Source organism: Panulirus ornatus, chromosome 34, assembly GCF_036320965.1.
Source record: "Panulirus ornatus isolate Po-2019 chromosome 34, ASM3632096v1, whole genome shotgun sequence".
NCBI classification, from domain to species: Eukaryota; Metazoa; Arthropoda; class Malacostraca; order Decapoda; family Palinuridae; genus Panulirus; species Panulirus ornatus.
This window is the reverse complement of record NC_092257.1, coordinates 5863389-5888898: the sequence shown is the minus strand read 5'-3', so window position 1 is coordinate 5888898 and position 25510 is coordinate 5863389. Positions and strand designations below refer to the sequence as shown.

The 25510-nt window shown below is 39.9% G+C and overlaps 1 protein-coding gene across 6 annotated transcripts in view; it reads right to left on the bottom strand.

Moving 5' to 3' along the window:
- Positions 1–25510, bottom strand: part of LOC139759801 (SUZ RNA-binding domain-containing-like) — an 84663-nt gene that overhangs the window by 10899 nt on the left and 48254 nt on the right. For 2 of the 6 annotated variants that reach the window (XM_071682276.1, XM_071682275.1), the window contains exons 2-5: positions 17766–17918; positions 16992–17068; positions 14659–14815; positions 8276–8377 (exon numbers count right to left, since the gene is read on the bottom strand). In XM_071682276.1, the coding sequence (XP_071538377.1) occupies positions 8276–8377; positions 14659–14815; positions 16992–17068; positions 17766–17789 (360 nt within the window). In that variant the 5' untranslated portion in view covers positions 17790–17918. The remainder of the gene's footprint in view (positions 1–8275; positions 8378–14658; positions 14816–16991; positions 17069–17765; positions 17919–25510) is intronic. The other 4 variants (XM_071682278.1, XM_071682277.1, XM_071682273.1 and 1 more) reach the window with 2 other exon arrangements.

The following is a 25510-nucleotide window of genomic DNA, read 5'->3' as shown; positions in this document are numbered from 1 at the left end:
AAAGGTGCGAGAGGTGAAAAAGAGGGCAAATGAGAGTTGGGGTGAGAGAGTATCATTAAATTTTAGGGAGAATAAAAAGAGGTTTTGGAAGGAGGTAAATAAAGTGCGTAAGACAAGGGAATCAATGGGAACTTCAGTGAAGGGGGCTAATGGAGAGGTGATAACAAGTAGTGATGATGTGAGGAGATGGAGTATTTAGGAGGTTTGTTGAATGTGTTTGATGATAGAGTGGCAGATATAGGGTGTGTTGGTCGAGGTGGTGTGCAAAGTGAGAGGGTCAGGGAGAATGATTCGGTAAACAGAGAAGAGGTAATAAAAGCTTTGCGGATGATGAAAACCGGCAAGGCAGCAGGTTTGGATGGTACTGCAGAGGAATCTATTAAAAAAGGGGGTGACTGTATTGTTGACTGGTTGGTAAGGTTATTTAATGTATGTATGACTCATGGTAAGGTGTCTGAGGATTGGCGGAATGCTTGCATAGTGCCATTGTACAAAGGCAAAGGGGATAAAAGTGAGTGCTCAAATTACAGAGGTATAAGTTGGTTGGGTATTCCTGGGAAATTATATGGGAGGGTATTGATTGAGAGGGTGAAGGCATGTACAGAGCATCAGATTGGGGAAGAGCAGTGTGGTTTCAGAAGTGGTACAGGATGTGTGGATCAGGTGTTTGCTTTGAAGAATGTATGTGAGAAATACTTGGAAAAGCAAATGGATTTGTATGTAGCATTTATGGATCTGGAGAAGGCATATGATAGAGTTGATAGAGATGCTCTGTGGAAGGTATTAAGAATATATGGTGTGGGAGGCAAGTTGCCAGAAGCAGTGAAAAGTTTTTATCAAGGATGTAAGGCATGTGTACATGTAGGAAGAGAGGAAAGTGATTGGTTCTCGGTTTGCTGCAGGGGTGCGTGATGTCTCCATGGTTGTTTAATTTGTTTATGGATGGGGTTGTTAGGGAGATGAATGCAAGAGTTTTGGAAAGAGGGGCAAGTATGCAGTCTGTTGTCGATGAGAGAGCTTGGGAAGTGAGTCAGTTGTTGTTCACTGATGATACAGCGCTGGTGGCTGATTCGGGTGAGAAACTGCAGAAGCTGGTGACTGAGTTTGGTAAAGTGCGTGAAAGAAGAAAGTTGAGAGTAAATGTGATAAGAGCAAGGTTATTAGGTAGAGTAGGGTTGAGGGACAAGTCAATTGGGAGGTAAGTTTGAATGGAGAAAACCTGGAGGAAATGAAGTGTTTTAGATATCTGAGAGTGGATTTGGCAGTGGATGGAACTATGGAAGAGAAAGTGAATCATAGGGAGGGGAGGGGGCAAAAGTTCTGGGAGTGTTGAAGAATGTGTGGAAGTTGAGAACATTATCTTGGAAAGCAAAAATGGGTATGTTTGAAGGAATAGTGGTTCCAACAATGTTATATGGTTGAGAGGCGTGGGCTATAGATAGAGCTGTGCGGAGGACGGTGGATGTGCTGGAAATGAGATGTTAAAGGACAATATGTGGTGTGAGGTGGTTTGATCGAGTAAGTAATAATAGGGTAAGAGAAATGTGTGGTAATAGAAAGAGTGTGGTTGAGAGAGCAGAAGAGAGCAGAATGGTTTGGTTACATGGAGAGAATGAGAGAGGAAAGATTGACCAAAAGGATATATGTGTCAGAGGTGGAGGGAATGAGAAGTTTGAGACCCAATTGGAGGTGGAAAGATGGAGTGAAAAAGATTTTGAGTGATCGGGGCCTGAACATGCAGGATGGTGAAAGGTGTGCAAGGAATAGAGTAAATTGGAACGATGTGGTATACCGGGGTCAACGTGCTGTCAATGGATTGAACCTGGACATGTGAAGCATCTGGGGTAAACCATGGAAAGTTCTGTGGAGCCTAGATATGGAAAGGGAGCTGTGGTTTCAGTGCATTATTACATGACAGCTAGAGACTGAGCGTGAATGAATGTGGCCTTTGTTGTCTTTTCCTAGCGCTACCTCGCGCACATGAGGGGGGAGGGGTTGTTATTTCATGTGTGGTGGGGTGGCGATGGAAATGAATAAAGGCAGACAGTATGAATTATGTACATGTGTATATATGTATATGTCTGTGTATATATATATATATATATATATATATTTTTTTTTTTTTTTTTTTTTTTATACTTTGTCGCTGTCTCCCGCGTTTGCGAGGTAGCGCAAGGAAACAGACGAAAGAAATGGCCCAACCCCCCCCCCCCCATACACATGTACATACACACGTCCACACACGCAAATATACATACCTACACAGCTTTCCATGGTTTACCCCAGACGCTTCACATGCCTTGATTCAATCCACTGACAGCACGTCAACCCCTGTATACCACATCGCTCCAATTCACTCTATTCCTTGCCCTCCTTTCACCCTCCTGCATGTTCAGGCCCCGATCACACAAAATCTTTTTCACTCCATCTTTCCACCTCCAATTTGGTCTCCCTCTTCTCCTCGTTCCCTCCACCTCCGACACATATATCCTCTTGGTCAATCTTTCCTCACTCATTCTCTCCATGTGCCCAAACCATTTCAAAACACCCTCTTCTGCTCTCTCAACCACGCTCTTTTTATTTCCACACATCTCTCTTACCCTTACGTTACTTACTCGATCAAACCACCTCACACCACACATTTTCCTCAAACATCTCATTTCCAGCACATCCATCCTCCTGCGCACATCTCTATCCATAGCCCACGCCTCGCAACCATACAACATTGTTGGTACCACTATTCCTTCAAACATACCCATTTTTGCTTTCCGAGATAATGTTCTCGACTTCCACACATTTTTCAAGGCTCCCAAAATTTTCGCCCCCTCCCCCACCCTATGATCCACTTCCGCTTCCATGGTTCCATCCGCTGACAGATCCACTCCCAGATATCTAAAACACTTCACTTCCTCCAGTTTTTCTCCATTCAAACTCACCTCCCAATTGACTTGACCCTCACCCCTACTGTACCTAATAACCTTGCTCTTATTCACATTTACTCTTAACTTTCTTCTTCCACACACTTTACCAAACTCAGTCACCAGCTTCTGCAGTTTCTCACATGAATCAGCCACCAGCGCTGTATCATCAGCGAACAACAACTGACTCACTTCCCAAGCTCTCTCATCCCCAACAGACTTCATACTTGCCCCTCTTTCCAGGACTCTTGCATTTACCTCCCTAACAACCCCATCCATAAACAAATTAAACAACCATGGAGACATCACACACCCCTGCCGCAAACCTACATTCACTGAGAACCAATCACTTTCCTCTCTTCCTACACGTACACATGCCTTACATCCTCGATAAAAACTTTTCACTGCTTCTAACAACTTGCCTCCCACACCATATATTCTTAATACCTTCCACAGAGCATCTCTATCAACTCTATCATATGCCTTCTCCAGATCCATAAATGCTACATACAAATCCATTTGCTTTTCTAAGTATTTCTCACATACATTCTTCAAAGCAAACACCTGATCCACACATCCTCTACCACTTCTGAAACCGCACTGCTCTTCCCCAATCTGATGCTCTGTACATGCCTTCACACTCTCAATCAATACCCTCCCATATAATTTACCAGGAATACTCAACAAACTTATACCTCTGTAATTTGAGCACTCACTCTTATCCCCTTTGCCTTTGTACAATGGCACTATGCACGCATTCCGCCAATCCTCAGGCACCTCACCATGAGTCATACATACATTAAATAACCTTACCAACCAGTCAACAATACAGTCACCCCCTTTTTTAATAAATTCCACTGCAATACCATCCAAACCTGCTGCCTTGCCGGCTTTCATCTTCCGCAAAGCTTTTACTACCTCTTCTCTGTTTACCAAATCATTTTCCCTAACCCTCTCACTTTGCACACCACCTCGACCAAAACACCCTATATCTGCCACTCTGTCATCAGACACATTCAACAAACCTTCAAAATACTCATTCCATCTCCTTCTCACATCACCGCTACTTGTTATCACCTCCCCATTTACGCCCTTCACTGAAGTTCCCATTTGCTCCCTTGTCTTACGCACCCTATTTACCTCCTTCCAGAACATCTTTTTATTCTCCCTAAAATTTACTGATAGTCTCTCACCCCAACTCTCATTTGCCCTTTCTTTCACCTCTTGCACCTTTCTCTTGACCTCCTGTCTCTTTCTTTTATACTTCTCCCACTCAATTGCATTTTTTCCCTGCAAAAATAGTCCAAATGCCTCTCTCTTCTCTTTCACTAATACTCTTACTTCTTCATCCCACCACTCACTACCCTTTCTAAACAGCCCACCTCCCACTCTTCTCATGCCACAAGCATCTTTTGCGCAATCCATCACTGATTCCCTAAATACATCCCATTCCTCCCCCACTCCCCTTACTTCCATTGTTCTCACCTTTTTCCATTCTGTACACAGTCTCTCCTGGTACTTCCCCACACAGGTCTCCTTCCCAAGCTCACTTACTCTCACCACCTTCTTCACCCCAACATTCACTCCTCTTTTCTGAAAACCCATACTAATCTTCACCTTAGCCTCCACAAGATAATGATCAGACATCCCTCCAGTTGCACCTCTCAGCACATTAACATCCAAAAGTCTCTCTTTCGCACGCCTGTCAATTAACACGTAATCCAATAACGCTCTCTGGCCATCTCTCCTACTTACATAAGTATACTTATGTATATCTCGCTTTTTAAACCAGGTATTCCCAATCATCAGTCCTTTTTCAGCACATAAATCTACAAGCTCTTCACCATTTCCATTTACAACACTGAACACCCCATGCATACCAATTATTCCCTCAACTGCCACATTACTCACCTTTGCATTCAAATCACCCATCACTATAACCCGGTCTCGTGCATCAAAACCGCTAACACACTCATTCAGCTGCTCCCAAAACACTTGCCTCTCATGATCTTTCTTCTCATGCCCAGGTGCATATGCACCAATAATCACCCACCTCTCTCCATCAACTTTCAATTTTACCCATATTAATCGAGAATTTACTTTCTTACATTCTATCACATGCTCCCACAACTCCTGTTTCAGGAGTATTGCTACTCCTTCCCTTGCTCTTGTCCTCTCACTAACCCCTGACTTCACTCCCCAGACATTTCCAAACCACTCTTCCCCTTTACCCTTGAGCTTCGTTTCGCTCAGAGCCAAAACATCCAGGTTCCTTTCCTCAAACATACTACCTATCTCTCCTTTTTTCACATCTTGGTTACATCCACACACATTTAGGCACCCCACTCTGAGCCTTCGAGGAGGATGATCACTCCCCGCGTGACTCCTTCTTCTGTTTCCCATTTTAGAAAGTTAATACAAGGAGGGGAGGATTTTTTTTTTTTTTTTTTCATACTATTCGCCATTTCCCGCGATAGCGAGGTAGCGTTAAGAACAGAGGACTGGGCCTTTGAGGGAATATCCTCACCTGGCCCCCTTCTCTGTTCCTTCTTTTGGAAAATTAAAAAAAAAACGAGAGGGGAGGATTTCCAGCCCCCCGCTCCCTTCCCTTTTAGTCGCCTTCTACGACACGCAGGGAATACGTGGGAAGTATTCTTTCTCCCCTATCCCCAGGGATATATATATATATATATATATATATATATATATATATATATATATATATATATATATATATATGTTGAGATGTATAGGTATGTATATTTGCATGTGTGGATGTGTATGTATATACATGTGTATGTGGGTGGGTTGGGCCATTCTTTCATCTGTTTCCTTGCACTACCTCACTAACGCAGGAGACAGCAACAAAGCAAAATAAATAAAATAAATAAATAAAAAGATGTTTTGGACAGAGGTAAGTAAAGTGCGTAACACAAGAGAACAAATGGGATCTTCAGTGAAGGGGGGTAATGGGGAGGTAATAACAAGTAGTAGTGATGTGAGAAAGAGATGGAGTGAGTATTTTGAAGGTTTGTTGACTGTGTTAGATGATAGAGTGGCAGATATAGGATGTTTTGGTCAAGATGGTGTGCGAAGTGAGAGAAGAGGTAGTGAAAGCTTTGCAGAAGATGAAATCCGGCAAGGCGGTGGGTTTGGATGGTATTGCAGTGGAATTTATTAAAAAAAGGGGGTGACTGTGTTGCTGACTGGTTGTTGAAGTTATTCAATGTATGTCAAGCTCATGGTGAAGTGCCTGAGGATTGGCAGAATGCATGCACAGTGCCAGTGTACAAAGGCAAAGGGGATAAAGGTGAGTGTTCAAATTACAGAGGTATAAGTTTGTTGAGTATTCCTGGGAAGTTATATGGGAGGGTATTGATTGAGAGGGTGAAGGCATGTATAAAGTATCAGATTGGGGAAGAGTACAGTGGTTTCAGAAGTGGTAGAGAGTATGTGGATCAGGTGCTTGCTTAAAAGAATGTATGTGAGAAATACTTGAAAAACAAATGGTTTTGTATGTAGCATTTATGGATTTGGAGAATGCATGTGATAGAGTTGATAAATATGCTTTGTGGAAGGTATTAAGATTATATGGTGTGGGAGGCAAGATGCTAGAAGCAGTGAAAAGTTTTTATCGAGGGTGTAAGGCATGTGTATGAGTAGGAAGAGAGGAAAGTGATTGGTTCTCAGTGAATGTCGGTTTGCGGCAGAAGTGCGTGATGTCTCCATGGTTGTTTATTTGTTTATGAATGGGGTTGTTAGAGATGTGAACGCAAGAGTTTTGGAGAGAGGGGGCAAGTATGCAGTCTGTTGTGGATGAGAGGGCTTGGGAAATAAGTCAGTTGTTGTTCGCTGACGATACAGCGCTGGTGGCTGATTCGGATGAGAAACTGCAGAAGCTGGTGACTGAGTTTGGTAAAGTGTGTGAAAGAAGAAAGCTGAGAGTAAATGTGAATAAGAGCAAGGTTATTAGGTTCAGTAGGGTTGAGGGACAAGTCAATTGGGAGGTAAATTTGAATGGAGAAAAACTGGAGGAAGTGAAGTGTTTTAGATATCTGGGAGTGGATTTGGCAACGGATGGAACCATAGAAGCAGAAGAGAGTCACAGGGTGAGGGAGGGGGGCAAAATTTCTGGGAGCATTGAAAAATGTGTGGAAGGCGAGACCATTATCTCAGAAAGCAAAAATGGGTGTGTTTGAAGGAATAGTGGTTGAAACAATGTTATACAGTAGCGAAGCATGGACTATAGATAGGGTTGAGCGGAGGAGGGTGGATGTGTTGGAAATGAGATGTTTGAGGACAATATGTGGTGTGAGGTAGTTTGATCGAGTAAGTAATGAAAGGGTAAGAGAGATATGTGGTAATAAAAAGAAAGTGGGTGAAAGAGCAGAAGTGGGTGTATTGAAATGGTTTGGTCACAAGGAAAGAATGAGTGAGGAAAGATTGACAAAGAGGATATATGTGTCAGAGGTGGAGGGAACGAGGAGAAGTGGAAGACTAAATTGGAGGTGGAAGGATGGAGTGAAAAAGATTTTTGGAGTGAAAAAGATTTTGAGCAATCGGGTCCTGAACATGCAGGAGGGTGAAAGGCGTGCAAGGAATAGAGTGAATTGGAACGATGTGATATACTGGGATTGACGTGCTGTCAATGGATTGAACCAGGGCATGTGAAGCATCTAGAGTAAACTATGGAAAATTCTGTGGGGCCTGAATGTGGAAAGGGAGCTGTGGTTTTGGTGCACTAAACATGACAGCTAGAGACTGAGTGTGATCGAATGTGGCTTTTGGTGTCTTTTCCTATCGCTACCTCGCGCGCATGTGGGGGGAGGGGGGGTGTCATTTCATGTGTGGTGGGGTTGTGACAGGAATGAATAAAGGCAGACAGTATGAATTAGGCACATGTGTATATATGTATATGTCTATGTATGTATATATATGTATACGTTGAAATGTATAGGTATGTACATGTGTGTATGTAGAAGTGTATGTACATACATGTGTATGTGGGTGGGTTGGGCCATTCTTTCGTCTGTTTCCTTGCGCTACCTCACTAACGCGGGAGACAGCGACAAAGTATAATAAATAAAAAATAAATAAGTAGGGAGGAATTCTCATAATCTACTGAATACCAAAGATACGAGTGAATCAGTATTGTACATCCATTATTCAGACCCCACTTATGTAAAGTCTGGGAATAATCATGTAAAGAAAACTGTATCCCAAAACACCTCATATGATAAAATTCAGAAGAAATGTTTTTCTGGGGAATCTTGCACACTGTTTTGGCTGTAATAACATAAAGCAATCATCAACATTATTCTCACAATTAGGAAGTCCAAGGAAATACCTGGACATACCTGTTCTAATGACTTTTGTTGTATAGGCTTTGGTTTGCTTTCTTCAGTGCTCCCTGCATCACCAAGGATTCTCAACCTTGCTTCAGCATATTCTTGTTGTCTCTGTAAAATATCCATCTTTATGACCAAATCATTCACTACATGAATTATAAACTATATAAATCTATCTTCCATATACTATAGTCAGTGCTCCTAACCGTTTTTTCAGGGATCATCAACAAAGAAACTGATTGATATAAATCACACATTTTACACAGATAAATCTATCGCTCTATTTCCTCCCTGGTAACGAAAAATTAATCTTTTTTAAAGTTCTATTTTTGCAAAGTATCAAAAGCAGATTTTCCACTTGACTTTCCCCAAAGCAGCTAAAAGTAGGGCTACAAAACTTGCTGAAGATGGCTAATTTATCATTAACTGAATTTTCCCCTGGACTTTTACAGTGTCCAATCATAGCACTGTTCTGTTTCTTTGCAGTTTGAAAGCCTACAGCAGATGAATCCATATGTATTAAACACTATAGCAGATGAATCCATATGTATTAAACACTATAGCAGATGAATCCATATGTATCAAACAAAGAGCCAGTGTCTGAGTGTATCAGTAGCTCCATTTCTGAGTAACCTGACTAGTATGGCGTCAAGTACTATGCAAAACTGCAATTCTGTCAATTTGAAGATAAGTATTCTTTTGCTAACAGAAATTGTCAAAACGAAATCTAGAATCATACAGGTCTACCAAAAATGTACATCCCAAAGCATGGAAAAACTATTTCACTATTAGGGACATAACCCTAACAGCATCTATAAGAACATTTGCTTGCAGGGGTTCAAACATCTTAAACCCAAAGAAAGGGTGTAACCATGAGGATCCATCCTCTTTGATGACCATAATGGGTCTGGTAGATACCTCTTTCAAGGAGACTCAAAAACCAAATGGCAACCCATCCACAATATCAAAGCATGGTGGTAACATTGTGACAAGTAAATACCCATCCCCATCCCATCACTCTCTAACAATGTAAATCTGTGCCTTAAGCCAGTAGCTGACAGGACAAGTAATAATTTTTCAAAGAGGAAACAGAAGTGGAAATTTTAACCATATACACCCAGGATCCCTTTAATGGGGTTCCAGCATCTTCCAGGAAACACTCCAAACAGATGCCTGGAAATAATGGATGCCTCTGGAGAGAAATACCTCACTGAGACTGTACTCCTTTCCATCAACTGACAATTATACATACAACCTCAATGGGATGACTTTCCTTCACAGTATAAACATGCTGGCAGAGTCCAGTGACAACAAGGGAAAGGAGGAAATGGAAAATTAAATAGATGCTCACAGGGGAGTTGATGATGGTAGAAAAATGTTTTTTTTTTTTATATTTCAAAACCTATCTTTATGATCTATGGATACAGCCCTATAAGCATGAAGATTTTTTTTTTATTATACTTAATCTCCGTCTCCTGCATTTAGCAAGGTAGCGCAAAGAAACAAACATGAAGAAGAAGGGACCTTAAAAATAAACTTCAGGAGAAAAAATCAAACAAGAATGCTGCCATTCATGACAGCTTCACCTTCACTCAGAATCTTATTCTAATATAGACAACACATCCCTATCCACAGAGGAGAGATCAACCAGATCTAGGCATAGACACAATCAAACACTTAAACAGCAGCTAAAGTCATAAGATGATTCCTTTTGGAATCAATGATCTAACTTTTCTAGCCTCTGTTTAAATATCCAACTTATTTACTGTATCAGCAGCAGCTTATAGAGGTCTCTGTATTACCAGGCACACACAGGGAAAAGTTCAGCTCTCCCCCGTACCACTGCAATCAACACTGTAGATCCATGTCCATCAACCCTACAAATGTATAGTGATCCCATGGAAAATAAGTAAATGACTTAAGTGATGAGGAAGACTGTCTAACCTATTCATCAGTTGGTGAGGAATATGAAGAAGAATAACAAGTGAAATGTGAGGAAGAATAGCATGTAAAATGTAAAGGAATTAGAGAGTGAGAGAGTGTTTCCAGAAGGAGTAAGGAAGAGGGAGTCCAACACATGAGCCCACCAACCACATGTCCTGCCTTTATATAAAGATGCTGAGTAGTCTAAATAATGATCACCCAATTTTCATCAGGGGTGATGATGGACTTTGGTAACAGATGACAGTTAAGAGACCGGTATTTCCAAGCATGTTGCTACAGCAAAGTATCAATTGCAGAGGAGTATGTGATGTATCTGTATGTGAGATGCCTAACCTGTTGCCAGAGCTCTCCATCAGAGGTGTGACAGAGGCAACGTTTCTCCTGCCACATACTGGAATTGCATTTAAAAATGAAGAGGAAATGTTTAGTAAACTACTCACAACATATATTTATTTTCATACTTGATCACCATTTCCCACATTAGTGAACTACTACCAGGAACAGATGAAAAAAGGCCACATTTGCTCATATACTTCAAAACTAGATTAAGCTTAGGAAGGGTTTTCATATGTTTTGTTTGTGTGCAGCAATCAACACATCGAAACACTGGATAAGAACTTAGCATAATTTTCTTGAATCCTGTTAGCCAGATAAATCATGAGAAAGAGAAAAATGGGGCAATCTGGCACACTTGTAATTACCTATGTGTACTATTTGAGGAGGGAGTTTTGCACTCATAGGCACCCCATCTCTTGAAAAATGCCCTGCTAACATACAACCTTCTAAACTTCAGTGAATTGAAAGGTCCTTTAAGGAAATCTTGCAATTCCAAAACAGTACTCACATGCCTTTTATTAAGCTGAGAGGGTTTTCTTAAAAGAGAATAGCTTCATTCTACTAGATTCAGGTATGAGCATTAGTAGTATCTCCACAATGTCCAAGGATTCCACTGATTTTTCTTCAAAGTTATTTTGATATTCACAGATAAGTATCATTACCTACTGTGCAAAGACCTTCAAAATTTCCTTATATGTCATGAGAATTTACCTCTTTATGCAGTCAGAACTTATGAGCATCTTAGTGCACTTGCTTGGTAAGATAGCAAGGAAAGCTAGAAACAAAAGAAACAGAAATGCAAATGAATGATCATAGGGCTTTGCTTACATTACAGAAATGGTTCTTCATTCTTCATGGGCCCCTCATCTCCTGAAAATGATCATCTAATGTACAACCTCTTAACTACTGTATGTTGAAAGGCTCTTTGAGGAAATCTTGAAGTTTCAGAACAATGCCCACATGCCTTTTAAGATGAGAGGGTTTTCTTAACTTACGAGAGTGGCTTCATTCTACTACATTTAAGGAGGGGCATTTGTAATATCTCCAATATGTCCTTGGATTCCATGATCTTTCTTTCAAGTCAGTTTAATATGCCTTTTATCATTCAAATTAAGTCATTTAAGATCAACATCCATCGATAAGTCTCATTACCAATAGTCCAAAGACCTTCAAAATTTCCTTATGGTCTGATAGGAACTATCACTTCATCCAGTTAGAACTGGTAATATAGCAAGGAAAGATAGCAAGTAAGGATATAGAAATGTATATGGATGATCACAGGGGTTTTGCCTACACAATAGAAATGGCTTTTCATTCTTTAGAATCAACGCTTCTCATCTACAGACAAGCCCTATGAGCATCTCTGATAGGAGGAGAAAAAGTGAGAGGACCTACAATGCAAAAACAAATTGGTCAGTACATAAAATCAACCAGACCTAAGATGTATTGTTAAAAAAAAAAAATTGCTTGCTGAATGTCAAAGGTATATCTTGCTATTCTAGTCCTACAAGAGGTCAAACTTCACTTTCCTCACATCATGGGCTATAGCAAACAGCCCTTGTTTAGAAATAAGAACCTCACTTTCCTCACATCATGGGCTCTAGCAAACAGCCCTTGTTTAGAAATAAGAACCAACTTCTAGATGCAAGAGGAAATGTTTCTTGCTACTAATGGCAGATCAAACAAATGTCCTCTTATGCCATTTTCTGTGGGATCAAGGAATACTTCATGACTCCCGCTTGAATATAAAGGACGATTTTCCAATGGAGAGATTTTACATAACCGAATAAAAATAGGCTTATTCCTGAATTTATCAGTCTCTGAGTTTGGCAAGAAAGTTTAGTTTTGGACTATTCATTACCCATAAAGGACGATCCTCAAATTTCAATAGATGAATGTCTGAATATTTGCATGAATTTCACTAACTCTTCCTCCCAATACCAAAGATAAAAGGAAGAGAGGAACACAGTTTTCATACAATGTTGTAAAACCATATTACCAGTAAGGCAAACAGACTGAGAAAAGCCCATAATCTTTGAAAGCTCACATTTAGGCTGAAAAGAACGCTACAGGTTTTCTTAAATCAAAAAGGATCTCAACAAACTACTCCAAACAAGACTAGATACATTAAAATCAGCCCCTCTGGCCACAGGTAAAGCACTGTTATATGAAGTAACAGTTACTAATTTTACTACTGACTTTAAATGACTATGAGAAACTCTATAAACAAATTGATTCATTACAACATATTCTTCAGAATCTCTCTGAAAGGCCTGAAAAGATTTCATACTGAACAAGTTAGAGTAAATGAATAATGGCGTTGACTGGTCCCTTGGTGCTACTTTACTTACATGTGATATTTTACAGACCTATGAAGGTTGTTGTGTGGTTTTAGATCCCTCTGAATAATCATCTGCCAGCCCCAAGAGCATTATGGCTGAAGAGAGTGATCCTCACAGAAACACTCTACTTTTGAAGTTACAATGGTGTTTTAGCAACAGTCATTATGAGCTCTCTTGGATGCTCATATGGCTTATTCATAGATAGGAAATTTACCTTTACAAGTCTCATGTAGCTAGTAAAGAATTCCAAAACTAGATTACATATTAATATTTCCCAAGCAAGACTAAATATCAATTCATTACCAGATTTTACATTTCTAAAGCATATCAATCTGAAGTTGGAGACAGAATAATGTATTTACTTGCCAAAGACTATTTCTTGCCTTAAAATGGATACTTTCATCACTTCACAAACAATAGGCACTACTTCTGCAATGAGTGCAGGTTAGATCTTGCATACGATAAAGATAATCAAGTGACTTTTCCCCTTATTCTGAATCTATAAATAAGCTCTTCCAAATATATGTTATATTCCGAAAGTTCTTTGCATTTGGAATTGTTGTAAGGAATAAAAATTCCTAAAATCACTTTTAAGAGACGCAAGTAAGACTCATTTCTTTTCCTTGTTAATTATAGTATGATTCTTTCATCAAACCTGAATCTAGCACAAACAAACTTTCAGTGTCTCATTCCATCTGGCATAAATCAACTTTCAGTTTGTCTCATTCAGAGTACTTCTTTCTCAAGGTAACTATGAGTGAGGATATCAGAATGATATGAAACACTGTGCAGAAAGAGGCAAATAAAGTGAAAGGCAGATTATTGATTACTGTTACATGGAATTAACTAATACGGAAAAAATTAAGTTTGCACCTAGGTAAGCTGAGAAGGAACAAACAATAAATGTATATTCCAAAAAGAACAAGGAAAGCATGGGTAAGAGAGATGTCTTAAGGGGTGGATTCAGTGGGACAGTGAAGAGAGTTTCTGCTTAAAACATTTTGCTGTACAATGGAACATGCCATATAAAGAATATTAACAGATCTATGAATTCATAAGAAAAAATAAATTCAGAATTTTTAAGCAGAGTTAATCTAAAATTCAAATTTCAATTGCAAGAAAAGGAGCAACAACCTCTTGCAGTATATCGAAGCATATACCCATGACATAAGACTACTCTGAACAACCCAGACTAGATCACAATCATTAACACCCACTTACTCTCATTCTACAATTGACTGAATTTGAACCTTTCTCAGTTATAAAATGCAGTCAAATCACTGGCTTCCCTATGATTCACCATATATTTACATTATGAAATAAATAAAAGTTAGAGGTGTTCCTTAACAAGTTTGTAGTCAAGACTAAACAAGCAAAGCAATGATGTTGATACGTAATCTGAAACAAGGTTTTGAATTTCAATAGTTACCTTACTGTAATGCAATACAAAAAACTAAGATCAATAAAAACTTAGCTTGTTACTTTGCAAAGAATATGTATAACTCAAACAGTCCACAAAATAAAGACTGGTACACACACAATAACTACATTTTTAATGCGTATAATACTGACTCCTCTACTCAAGGAGAATTCATGGAGAAACTACCCATTGGAGTATTCTTTACCATATTTTCAATATAAACACATTAGTGAAACATTCATTACCTCAGATAAATTACAAAAACAATCCGTTTTCAATCCTGAGAATGTCACATTGTACAGTATAGCTCTGATACTTCCAATGAAATGTTCTACTGAAATAGAAAATACCTGCTCAAGTGTTTTTACAGGTTGTTTCTGTTTAATGCTGATCATCCCATTAGGAGATAGGTCAGGTTTTGCTTGCGGTCGCCTTAAAATCATTATCTTGGGTTCTTGTGGCGTATAGGGGGTCCGTGAGTTGTCTTCACAGGTTACCACATGACTCCTGCAAGGGTTCAAGTATTTCTAACATCAGGGAGACAGATGCAGACCAAGGGAGGATTTCAAATATCTAAAAATACACAGGATTTCATTGAGAGGGTTTTAAATACTGTTTATCCTTCACTCCCATGTAAAAACTAGCTATAAATTTGCTGCACAACAGTTTGGAATATTTTCAATAAATTCACTGTGTAGTATGTGGTTTTAAGATAATTATTAACTATCATGATTAAAAGGGAACAAAGGAAAAAGTAACATGTACAAAGAAAATCATTCTGTTACCCTCATGATACATTCCCTAGTTAAGCTCTAGAAAAAAGTCACCAAAATAAGCTACAGTCTTATCTGCTGAAGGGTGACATGATCCTCTTCAGGAGCATCAACTGAAACCAAGCCAAATGAATTTCTGATATGAAACAAGCAGAGACTTTTCCATATTTAAGAAGAAACCTGTTTCAACCCTTTCTTCACAAAACATTTAAGACTACATGACAGCCTCATACATTCTTCTTTTAAATCTGCTACACATCCATCCATGGCACAACAGAAAGCAAAACACCTTAGACTAAATAACAGCCTCGTACATTCTTCTGTTGAATCTGCTATACACCCATCCCCAACATGAGTGAAAAGCTAACCATTAAGTGAATTTCCTGTATAGTATGAGAAACCTGTTCTTCCATACATTCCCACTATCATAATAAAAACAAATTTAAGAATGCAGAAACCTTTTTCAAATACATATATACAGCAAGTTCAATAATGTTTTAATAAAATATGAATAAAAATGATGAGGTGCAAAAACAGAAGTGTAAATTTCAAAGAAAGAAAAACTCTCTCTCTCTCTGGGTTCCAGAGCAGTGTCCTGAGAGCTTAAGAATCCTTGGTATCCCTGGAGGTTAGGATCAATTAATGTCATGCCTCTTGGTGAGGTAACTATTTCTCATCCATCACTTAAACCATCCTCTCATTGGCAATGGCCTGCTTACTCTATCCTAGGCCTGCCCTCAACTGATCAGAGACCCCACAATGGCATCGACATTATTGTCCCTTGCTGACAGGTCAGTATCAACTCATAATTCTCAGATCACAAGGGTCAACCCAATGGTGATGACCATCAGAAAAGTGTGATGTTTTTAAAAGTACAAAGAAGAAGGCAAGGTAGGGAACAATAAGCAGCAAAAAATGCTGACAGTAAACTGCCACACAGAAAGTTTTTCAGTCTTTACCACTTTATATTTTTCTATGGTTGGAAAGTCCCATAAGGCTCAGAAGCACGCCAATATAAATATGATGGGGTTGAGAAAAACTTTTGGACAGAAGAATAAACTGAGGCAAAAAATTCAACTTCAGAGTACTCTATGTCATAACAGGATATGTCTGTCCTTAAGGTAGCATCCCCAGTATGGCACAAACTTTGGTTCTCCACATCTAGAGTAAGGTATAACCTGACAAATGTGTTTGTGGAACAATAAAGACCTCTCTTAATTGCCTCCAAGGAAAATGCTATCTTCCAAGGTTGGGCTAACAAAACATGTTTCTTATTCTGGGAGGAAATGATCCTTGCCAAGAGGGATTTTAAGCTTCCTGAGAGAAGAATCACATGTTCCAATAGACAGTCTCTGGTGCTCTCTACTTTCCCTAAAATTTCTAAAAAGTTTCTAAGAGACTTAACTGGGCTGAGGGAAGGATGCTTTCAAGTCTTCATCTCCCATGTGAGGGGCACTTCAAAGTTTACTCATCTTACTTTTTGCCAAGAATCTACAGCTTGGCTTGACCTAACACACATCAAAAATGACTTGGTTCTTATGTCTGGACATTGCATGTACCTCATTATTCTTTCTGAGCCCTAAGTTACAGGAAGGAAAGTTTTCACTAAAAGTTGAGGAGCTAAACTGCCAGAAAAAAATCTTAGATAAAGAAAAGTCTAGGATTTTTGAGAGTTAAGTTGGTAAAGCAACAGGTATCTCCAGAAAAAATAAGTGGAGAAGTTTATCTCAACTTGGTCCAGAAAGAAAAACCAAAACTGACTTAAAGTTAGTCCAGTAAGGTACTTGCAATACGCAACAGTATTACTATTTTAGTAATATCTAGATTATCTAAACTATACTAAAGAGAATAATATAGTTTCAAGGCTTATAGTAAATTATGAGAAATCTGGAAACATTTAAAATACTTACGAGTGCATTGTTGAATCTGTTTGTATAGTTTGCGAGTTCCTTAAGGCCAATTTTTCTAAACGCTCCTCTAACACAGCCTGAAACCAGAAAACACTGTAAACAAAAGCATACATACTTTAGGTTCTTACATTCTCCTGTGCTGTAGTAAAATGTTCTCAACACAAAATCATATTTGTAAGATGGAACCCATACTCCAAAGTATACATGGTTATATTGTATAACAGACTTTAGCTTCTTGAAATAAAAATCTCCAATTTGATTCCCATATGAAAGGAAGCTGTTAATATAATAAACTTTTTTGAGTAAAGGAGAGAATGTCATCATGAAGGCAGTTCCCCTAAAAATTGCCCAAGTCCCATGAAAAGGGCTTCCTGGGCCACTACTACTATATAAAAAATTATCAAACAGCCACTAAGCAGTTCAGAGGAAGCCAAATCCCCAATGACATCATCACTCCCACTACACGTCATCACTTCCACCACACCAATTTCTAGCTAGACCAGTTCTCAGGGGCAAAAGCCAAAGAGAATGGGGTCCATGGGAGAAAAGCTCCTATGGGAACAACAGTCAAAACAAGGAAAAAAAAAGATGGAAAAGGCGAAGAAAAAGTTAAAGAAATATTCCCTTCATCGAAATAGGTCTTCTCTTTGTGAAGGGTGTTTGCTACTAATACTGCTTGCATTTGCTGGTAAGGATCATTAAAGAAGAGGAAAGTGCACCACCATCACAAACAGCAAACCTTTCTACCAACAGATGACTGAAGCATTGTCTCACCTGTGTAATGCATGGTCTTAACATAAAGCTTGAGCAAAATGATCATGCATCCATACAGTAATCCTTGTGATAGAATACCCCTATGATGTCATCTGATAAGTCCCTCTTGAAATACAAGGAGAGTATACAGAGATGAAACACCAACCATATCTTCTGAAAAAAATGGGCCACTAAGACACTGCTGTTACTGACAATAATGGTTTACTTAATTTAGAGAGGTTTGCCTGTTTGGTATGAATATACATTAAGAACCTTTAGAGTCCTCAAAAGGAATTTTTCACAAGTGATAATTAGACAAACTCATCTAACCATCTTATTACATGTAGCATTTTTGTTTATACTTGAAATGGATTACAATCCTTTCCAAGTTTTAAGCAATTTGACCTCCTAATTTCTCTCCTGTAAGCTCTCACTTTCTGATATGTTCCTCAAGTATGTTCATTATTTCTGAGAGTCTATACTACCTAAAATGAATAACTGCCACTCCGCTACATTATCATAAAATGACACTTGAAAAAATCTTTCACACAAATAATGACGTAAACACAAACGGCATCTCAAAATTCTTATTGCAGTAACAAAAAAGAGTGAAATTAATGAACTCAGGTATTCTTATGAAATCCCTAAGCTAGAAAAAATAACTCACCCTGAACCAAAATTAAATGAATAGCTTTAAACTTCCTGTAAATCAAACTGGCAGTGCATTTTAATATGTATAAATACACTACATAAATATCATTATTAATATCATTATCACCATTATATCATTTTCTTTATCACTATTATTATCATAATCATTATCATTATTGTAATTATTATTATTATAATTATTATCATTATTATTATTATAAATATTATTACTTTTATGATTATATTTATACAATCCTAAAACTCTTCTATGGGGATCCCACAGCTCTGTGGCCACAAGAGCAAGGAGAGTATGAATTCCTTTGAAGTATGGAGGCCCCCAATGAGACTGCATCCCCCTTCTTTGACTGGTAATGACAGAGCCTAACCAAATGTAACTTCTCACTCACAGTGCCATCACTGGAAGGCAGAATCCAGAGGTACCATATACATACATTCGTACATACTGACAAAGAGGATATATGTGTCAAAAGTGGAGGAAACAAGGAGAAACAGGAAACCAAACTGGAGGTGGAAGGATGTTGTGAAAAAGATTTTGAGCAATCGGGGCTTGAACATACAGGAGGGTAAGAGGAGTGCAAGAAACACAGTGAACTGGAACGATGTGGTATACCGTGGGTTGACATGCTGTCTATGGTATGTAAAACGTCTGGGGTTAACCATGGAAAGGTCGGTGGATCCGAGATGTGGATAGGGAGCTGTGGTTTCAGTGCATTACACATGACAGCTAGAGACTGAGTGTGAACAGATGAGGCCCTTTTTTTTTTTCTCTGTTTTCCTGGCGATACCTCACTGAAGCATGGGGTAGTGATGCTGTTTCCTGTGGGGTGGGGTAGCACCAGGAATGGATGAAGGCAAGCAAATAAGAACATGTGTATATATTGATATATATATATATATATATATATATATATATATATATATATATATATATATATATATATATATATATATAAGAGAGACTTTTGGATGTTAATGTGCTGAGAGGTGCAACTGGAGGGATGTCTGATCATTATCTTGTGGAGGCTAAGGTGAAGATTTGTATGGGTTTTCAGAAAAGAAGAGTGAATGTTGGGGTGAAGAGGGTGGTGAGAGTAAGTGAGCTTGGGAAGGAGACCTGTGTGAGGAAGTACCAGGAGAGACTGAGTACAGAATGAAAAAAGGTGAGAACAATGGAAGTAAGGGGAGTGGGGGAGGAATGGGATGTATTTAGGGAATCAGTGATGGATTGCGCAAAAGATGCTTGTGGCATGAGAAGAGTGGGAGGTGGCTTGATTAGAAAGGGTAGTGAGTGGTGGGATGAAGAAGTAAGAGTATTAGTGAAAGAGAAGAGAGAGGCATTTGGACGATTTTTGCAGGGAAAAAATGCAATTGAGTGGGAGATGTATAAAAGAAAGAGACAGGAGGTAGAGAGAAAGGTGCAACAGGTGGAAATAAGGGCAAATGAGAGTTGGGGTGAGAGAGTATCATTAAATTTTAGGGAGAATAAAAAGATGTTCTGGAAGGAGGTAAATAAAGTGCGTAAGACAAGGGAGCAAATGGGAACTTAAGTGAAGGGCGCAAATGGGTAGGTGATAACAAGTAGTGGTGATGTGAGAAGGAGATGGAGTGAGTATTTTGAACGTTTGTTGAATGTGTTTGATGATAGAGTGGCAGATATAGGGTGTTTTGGTCGAGGTGGTGTGCAAAGTGAGAGGGTTAGGGAAAATGATTTGGTAAACAGAGAAGAGGTAGTGAAAGCTTTGCGGAAGATGAAAGCCGGCAAGGCAGCAGGTTTGGATGGTATTGCAGTGGAATTTATTAAAAAAGGGGGTGACTGTATTGTTGACTGGTTGGTAAGGTTATTTAATGTATGTATGACTCATGGTGAGGTGCCTGAGGATTGGCGGAATGCGTCCATAGTGCCATTGTACAAAGGCAAAGGGGATAAGAGTGAGTGCTCAAATTACAGAGGTATAAGTTTGTTGAGTATTCCTGGTAAATTATATGGGAGGGTATTGATTGAGAGGGTGAAGGCATGTACAGAGCATCAGATTGGGGAAGAGCAGTGTGGTTTCAGAAGTGGTAGAGGATGTGTGGATCAGGTGTTTGCTTTGAAGAATGTATGTGAGAAATACTTAGAAAAGCAAATGGATTTGTATGTAGCATTTATGGATCTGGATAAGGCATATGATAGAGTCGATAGAGATGCTCTGTGGAAGGTATTAAGAATATATGGTGTGGGAGTAAAGTTGTTAGAAGCAGTGAAAAGTTTTTATCGAGGATGTAAGACATGTGTACATGTAGGAAGAGAGGAAAGTGATTGGTTCTCAGTGAATGTAGGTTTGCGGCAGGGGTGTGTGATGTCTCCATGGTTGTTTAATTTGTTTATGGATGGGGTTGTTAGGGAGGTAAATGCAAGAGTTTTGGAAAGAGGGGCAAGTATGAAGTCTGTTGGGGATGAGAGAGCTTGGGAAGTGAGTCAGTTGTTGTTCGCTGATGATACAGCGCTGGTGGCTGATTCATGTGAGAAACTGCAGAAGCTGGTGACTGAGTTTGGTAAAGTGTGTGGAAGAAGAAAGTTAAGAGTAAATGTGAATAAGAGCAAGGTTATTAGGTACAGTAGGGTTGAGGGTCAAGTCAATTGGGAGGTGAGTTTGAATGGAGAAAAACTGGAGGAAGTGAAGTGTTTTAGATATCTGGGAGTGGATCTGTCAGCGGATGGAACCATGGAAGCGGAAGTGGATCATAGGGTGGGGGAGGGGGCGAGAATTCTGGGGGCCTTGAAGAATGTGTGGAAGTCGAGAACATTATCTCGGAAAGCAAAAATGGGTATGTGTGAAGGAATAGTGGTTCCAACAATGTTGTATGGTTGCGAGGCGTGGGCTATTGATAGAGTTGTGCGCAGGAGGATGGATGTGCTGGAAATGAGATGTTTGAGGACAATGTGTGGTGTGAGGTGGTTTGATCGAGTGAGTAACGTAAGGGTAAGAGAGATGTGTGGAAATAAAAAGAGCATGGTTGAGAGAGCAGAAGAGGGTGTTTTGAAGTGGTTTGGGCACATGGAGAGAATGAGTGAGGAAAGATTGACCAAGAGGATATATGTGTCGGAGGTGGAGGGAACGAGGAGAAGAGGGAGACCAAATTGGAGGTGGAAAAATGGAGTGAAAAAGATTTTGTGTGATCGGGGCCTGAACATGCAGGAGGGTGAAAGGAGGGCAAGGAATAGAGTGAATTGGAGCGATGTGGTATACCGGGGTTGACGTGCTGTCAGTGGATTAAATCAAGGCATGTGAAGCGTCTGGGGTAAACCATGGAAAGCTGTGTAGGTATGTATATTCGTGTGTGTGGACGTATGTATATACATGTGTATGGGGGGGGTTGGGCCATTTCTTTCGTCTGTTTCCTTGCGCTACCTCACAAACACGGGAGACAGCGACAAAGTATAATAAAAAAAATATAATATATATATATATATATATATATCCCTGGGGATAGGGGAGAAAGAATACTTCCCACGTATTCCCTGCATGTCGTAGAAGGCGACTAAAAGGGAAGGGAGCGGGGGGCTGGAAATCCTCCCCTCTCATTTTTTTTTTAATTTTCCAAAAGAAGGAACAGAGAAGGGGGCCAGGTGAGGATATTTCCTCAAAGGCCCAGTCCTCTGTTCTTAACGCTACCTCACTAATGCGGGAAATGGCGAATAGTACGAAAGAAAAGAAAAAGATATATATATATATATATTTTTTTTTTTTTTTTGCTTTGTCGCTGTCTCCCGCGTTTGCGAGGTAGCACAAGGAAACAGACGAAAGAAATGGCCCAACCCACCCCCATACACATGTATATACATACGTCCACACACGCAAAGTATACATACCTACACAGCTTTCCATGGTTTACCCCAGACGCTTCACATGCCCCGATTCAATCCACTGACATCACGTCAACCCCGGTATACCACATCGCTCCAATTCACTCTATTCCTTGCCCTCCTTTCACCCTCCTGCATGTTCAGGCCCCGATCACACAAAATCTTTTTCACTCCATCTTTCCACCTCCAATTTGGTCTCCCTCTTCTCCTCGTTCCCTCCACCTCCGACACATATATCCTCTTGGTCAATCTTTCCTCACTCATTCTCTCCATGTGCCCAAACCATTTCAAAACACCCTCTTCTGCTCTCTCAACCACGCTCTTTTTATTTCCACACATCTCTCTTACCCTTACGTTACTTACTCGATCAAACCACCTCACACCACACATTGGCCTCAAACATCTCATTTCCAGCACATCCATCCTCCTGCGCACAACTCTATCCATAGCCCACGCCTCGCAACCATACAACATTGTTGGAAACACTATTCCTTCAAACATACCCTTTTTTTGCTTTCCGAGATAATGTTCTCGACTTCCACATATTCTTCAAGGCTCCCAGAATTCTCGCCCCCTCCCCCACCCTATGATCCACTTCCGCTTCCATGATTCCATCCGCTGCCAGATCCACTCCCAGATATCTAAAACACTTCACTTCCTCCAGTTTTCTCCATTCAAACTCACCTCCCAATTGACTTGACCCTCAACCCTACTGTACCTAATAACCTTGCTCTTATTCACATTTACTCTTAACTTTCTTCTTTCACACACTTTACCAAACTCAGTCACCAGCTTCTGCAGTTTCTCACATGAATCAGCCACCAGCGCTGTATCATCAGCGAACAACAACTGACTCACTTCCCAAGCTCTCTCATCCCCAACAGACTTCATACTTGCCCCTCTTTCCAAAACCCTTGCATTCACCTCCCTAACAACCCCATCCATAAACAAATTAAACAACCATGGAGACATCACACACCCCTGCCGCAAACCTACATTCACTGAGAACCAATCACTTTCCTCTCTTCCTACACGTACACATGCCTTACATCCTCGATAAAAACTTTTCACTGCTTCTAACAACTTGCCTCCCACACCATATATTCTTAATACCTTCCACAGAGCATCTCTATCAACTCTATCATATGCCTTCTCCAGATCCATAAATGCTACATACAAATCCATTTGCTTTTCTAAGTATTTCTCACATACATTCTTCAAAGCAAACACCTGATCCACACATCCTCTACCACTTCTGAAACCACACTGCTCTTCCCCAATCTGATGCTCTGTACATACCTTCACCCTCTCAATCAATACCCTCCCATATAATTTACCAGGAAAGAGACAGGAGGTCAAGAGAAAGGTGCAAGAGGTGAAAAAAAGGGCAAATGAGAGTTGGGGTGAGAGAGTATCATTAAATTTTAGGGAGAATAAAAAGATGTTCTGGAAGGAGGTAAATAAAGTGCGTAAGACAAGGGAGCAAATGGGAACTTCAGTGAAGGGCGCAAATGGGGAGGTGATAACAAGTAGTGGTGATGTGAGAAGGAGATGGAGTGAGTATTTTGAACGTTTGTTGAATGTGTTTGATGATAGAGTGGCAGATATAAGGTGTTTTGGTCGAGGTGGTGTGCAAAGTGAGAGGGTTAGGGAAAATGATTTGGTAAACAGAGAAGAGGTAGTAAAAGCTTTGCAGAAGATGAAAGCGGGCAAGGCAGCAGGTTTGGATGGTATTGCAGTGGAATTTATTAAAAAAGGGGGTGACTGTATTATTGACTGGTTGGTAAGGTTATTTAATGTATGTATGACTCATGGTGAGGTGTCTGAGGATTGGCGGAATGCGTGCATAGTGCCATTGTACAAAGGCAAAGGGGATAAGAGTGAGTGCTCAAATTACAGAGGTGTATATATATATATATATATATATATATATATATATATATATATATATATATATATATATATATATCCCTGGGGATAAGGGAGAAAGAATACTTCCCACGTATTCCCTGCGTGTCGTAGAAGGCGACTAAAAGGGAAGGGAGCGGGAGGCTGGAAATCCTCCCCTCATTTTTTTTTTTTTTTCCAAAAGAAGAAACAGAGAAAGGGGCCAGGTGAGGATATTCCCTCAAAAGCCCAGTCCTCATCCTCTGTTCTTAACGCTACCTCGCTAATGCGGGAAATGGCGATTAGTATAAAAAAAAAAATATATATATATATATATATATATATATATATATATATATATATATATTTTTTTTTTTTTTTTTTTTTTTTATACTTTGTCGCTGTCTCCCGCGTTTGCGAGGTAGCGCAAGGAAACAGACAAAAGAAATGGCCCAACCCCCCCCCCCATACACATGTACATACACACGTCCACACACGCAAACATACATACCTACACAGCTTTCCATGGTTTACCCCAGACGCTTCACATGCCTTGATTCAATCCACTGACAGCACGTCAACCCCTGTATACCACATCGCCCCAATTCACTCTATTCCTTGCCCTCCTTTCACCCTCCTGCATGTTCAGGCCCCGATCACACAAAATCTTTTTCACTCCATCTTTCCACCTCCAATTTGGTCTCCCTCTTCTCCTCGTTCCCTCCACCTCCGACACATATATCCTCTTGGTCAATCTTTCCTCACTCATTCTCTCCATGTGCCCAAACCATTTCAAAACACCCTCTTCTGCTCTCTCAACCACGCTCTTTTTATTTCCACACATCTCTCTTACCCTTACGTTACTTACTCGATCAAACCACCTCACACCACACATTTTCCTCAAACATCTCATTTCCAGCACGTCCATCCTCCTGCGCACAACTCTATCCATAGCCCACGCCTCGCAACCATACAACATTGTTGGAACCACTATTCCTTCAAACATACCCATTTTTGCTTTCCGAGATAATGTTCTCGACTTCCACACATTTTTCAAGGCTCCCAAAATTTTCGCCCCCTCCCCCACCCTATGATCCACTTCCGCTTCCATGGTTCCATCCGCTGACAGATCCACTCCCAGATATCTAAAACACTTCACTTCCTCCAGTTTTTCTCCATTCAAACTCACCTCCCAATTGACTTGACCCTCAACCCTACTGTACCTAATAACCTTGCTCTTATTCACATTTACTCTTAACTTTCTTCTTCCACACACTTTACCAAACTCAGTCACCAGCTTCTGCAGTTTCTCACATGAATCAGCTACCAGCGCTGTATCATCAGCGAACAACAACTGACT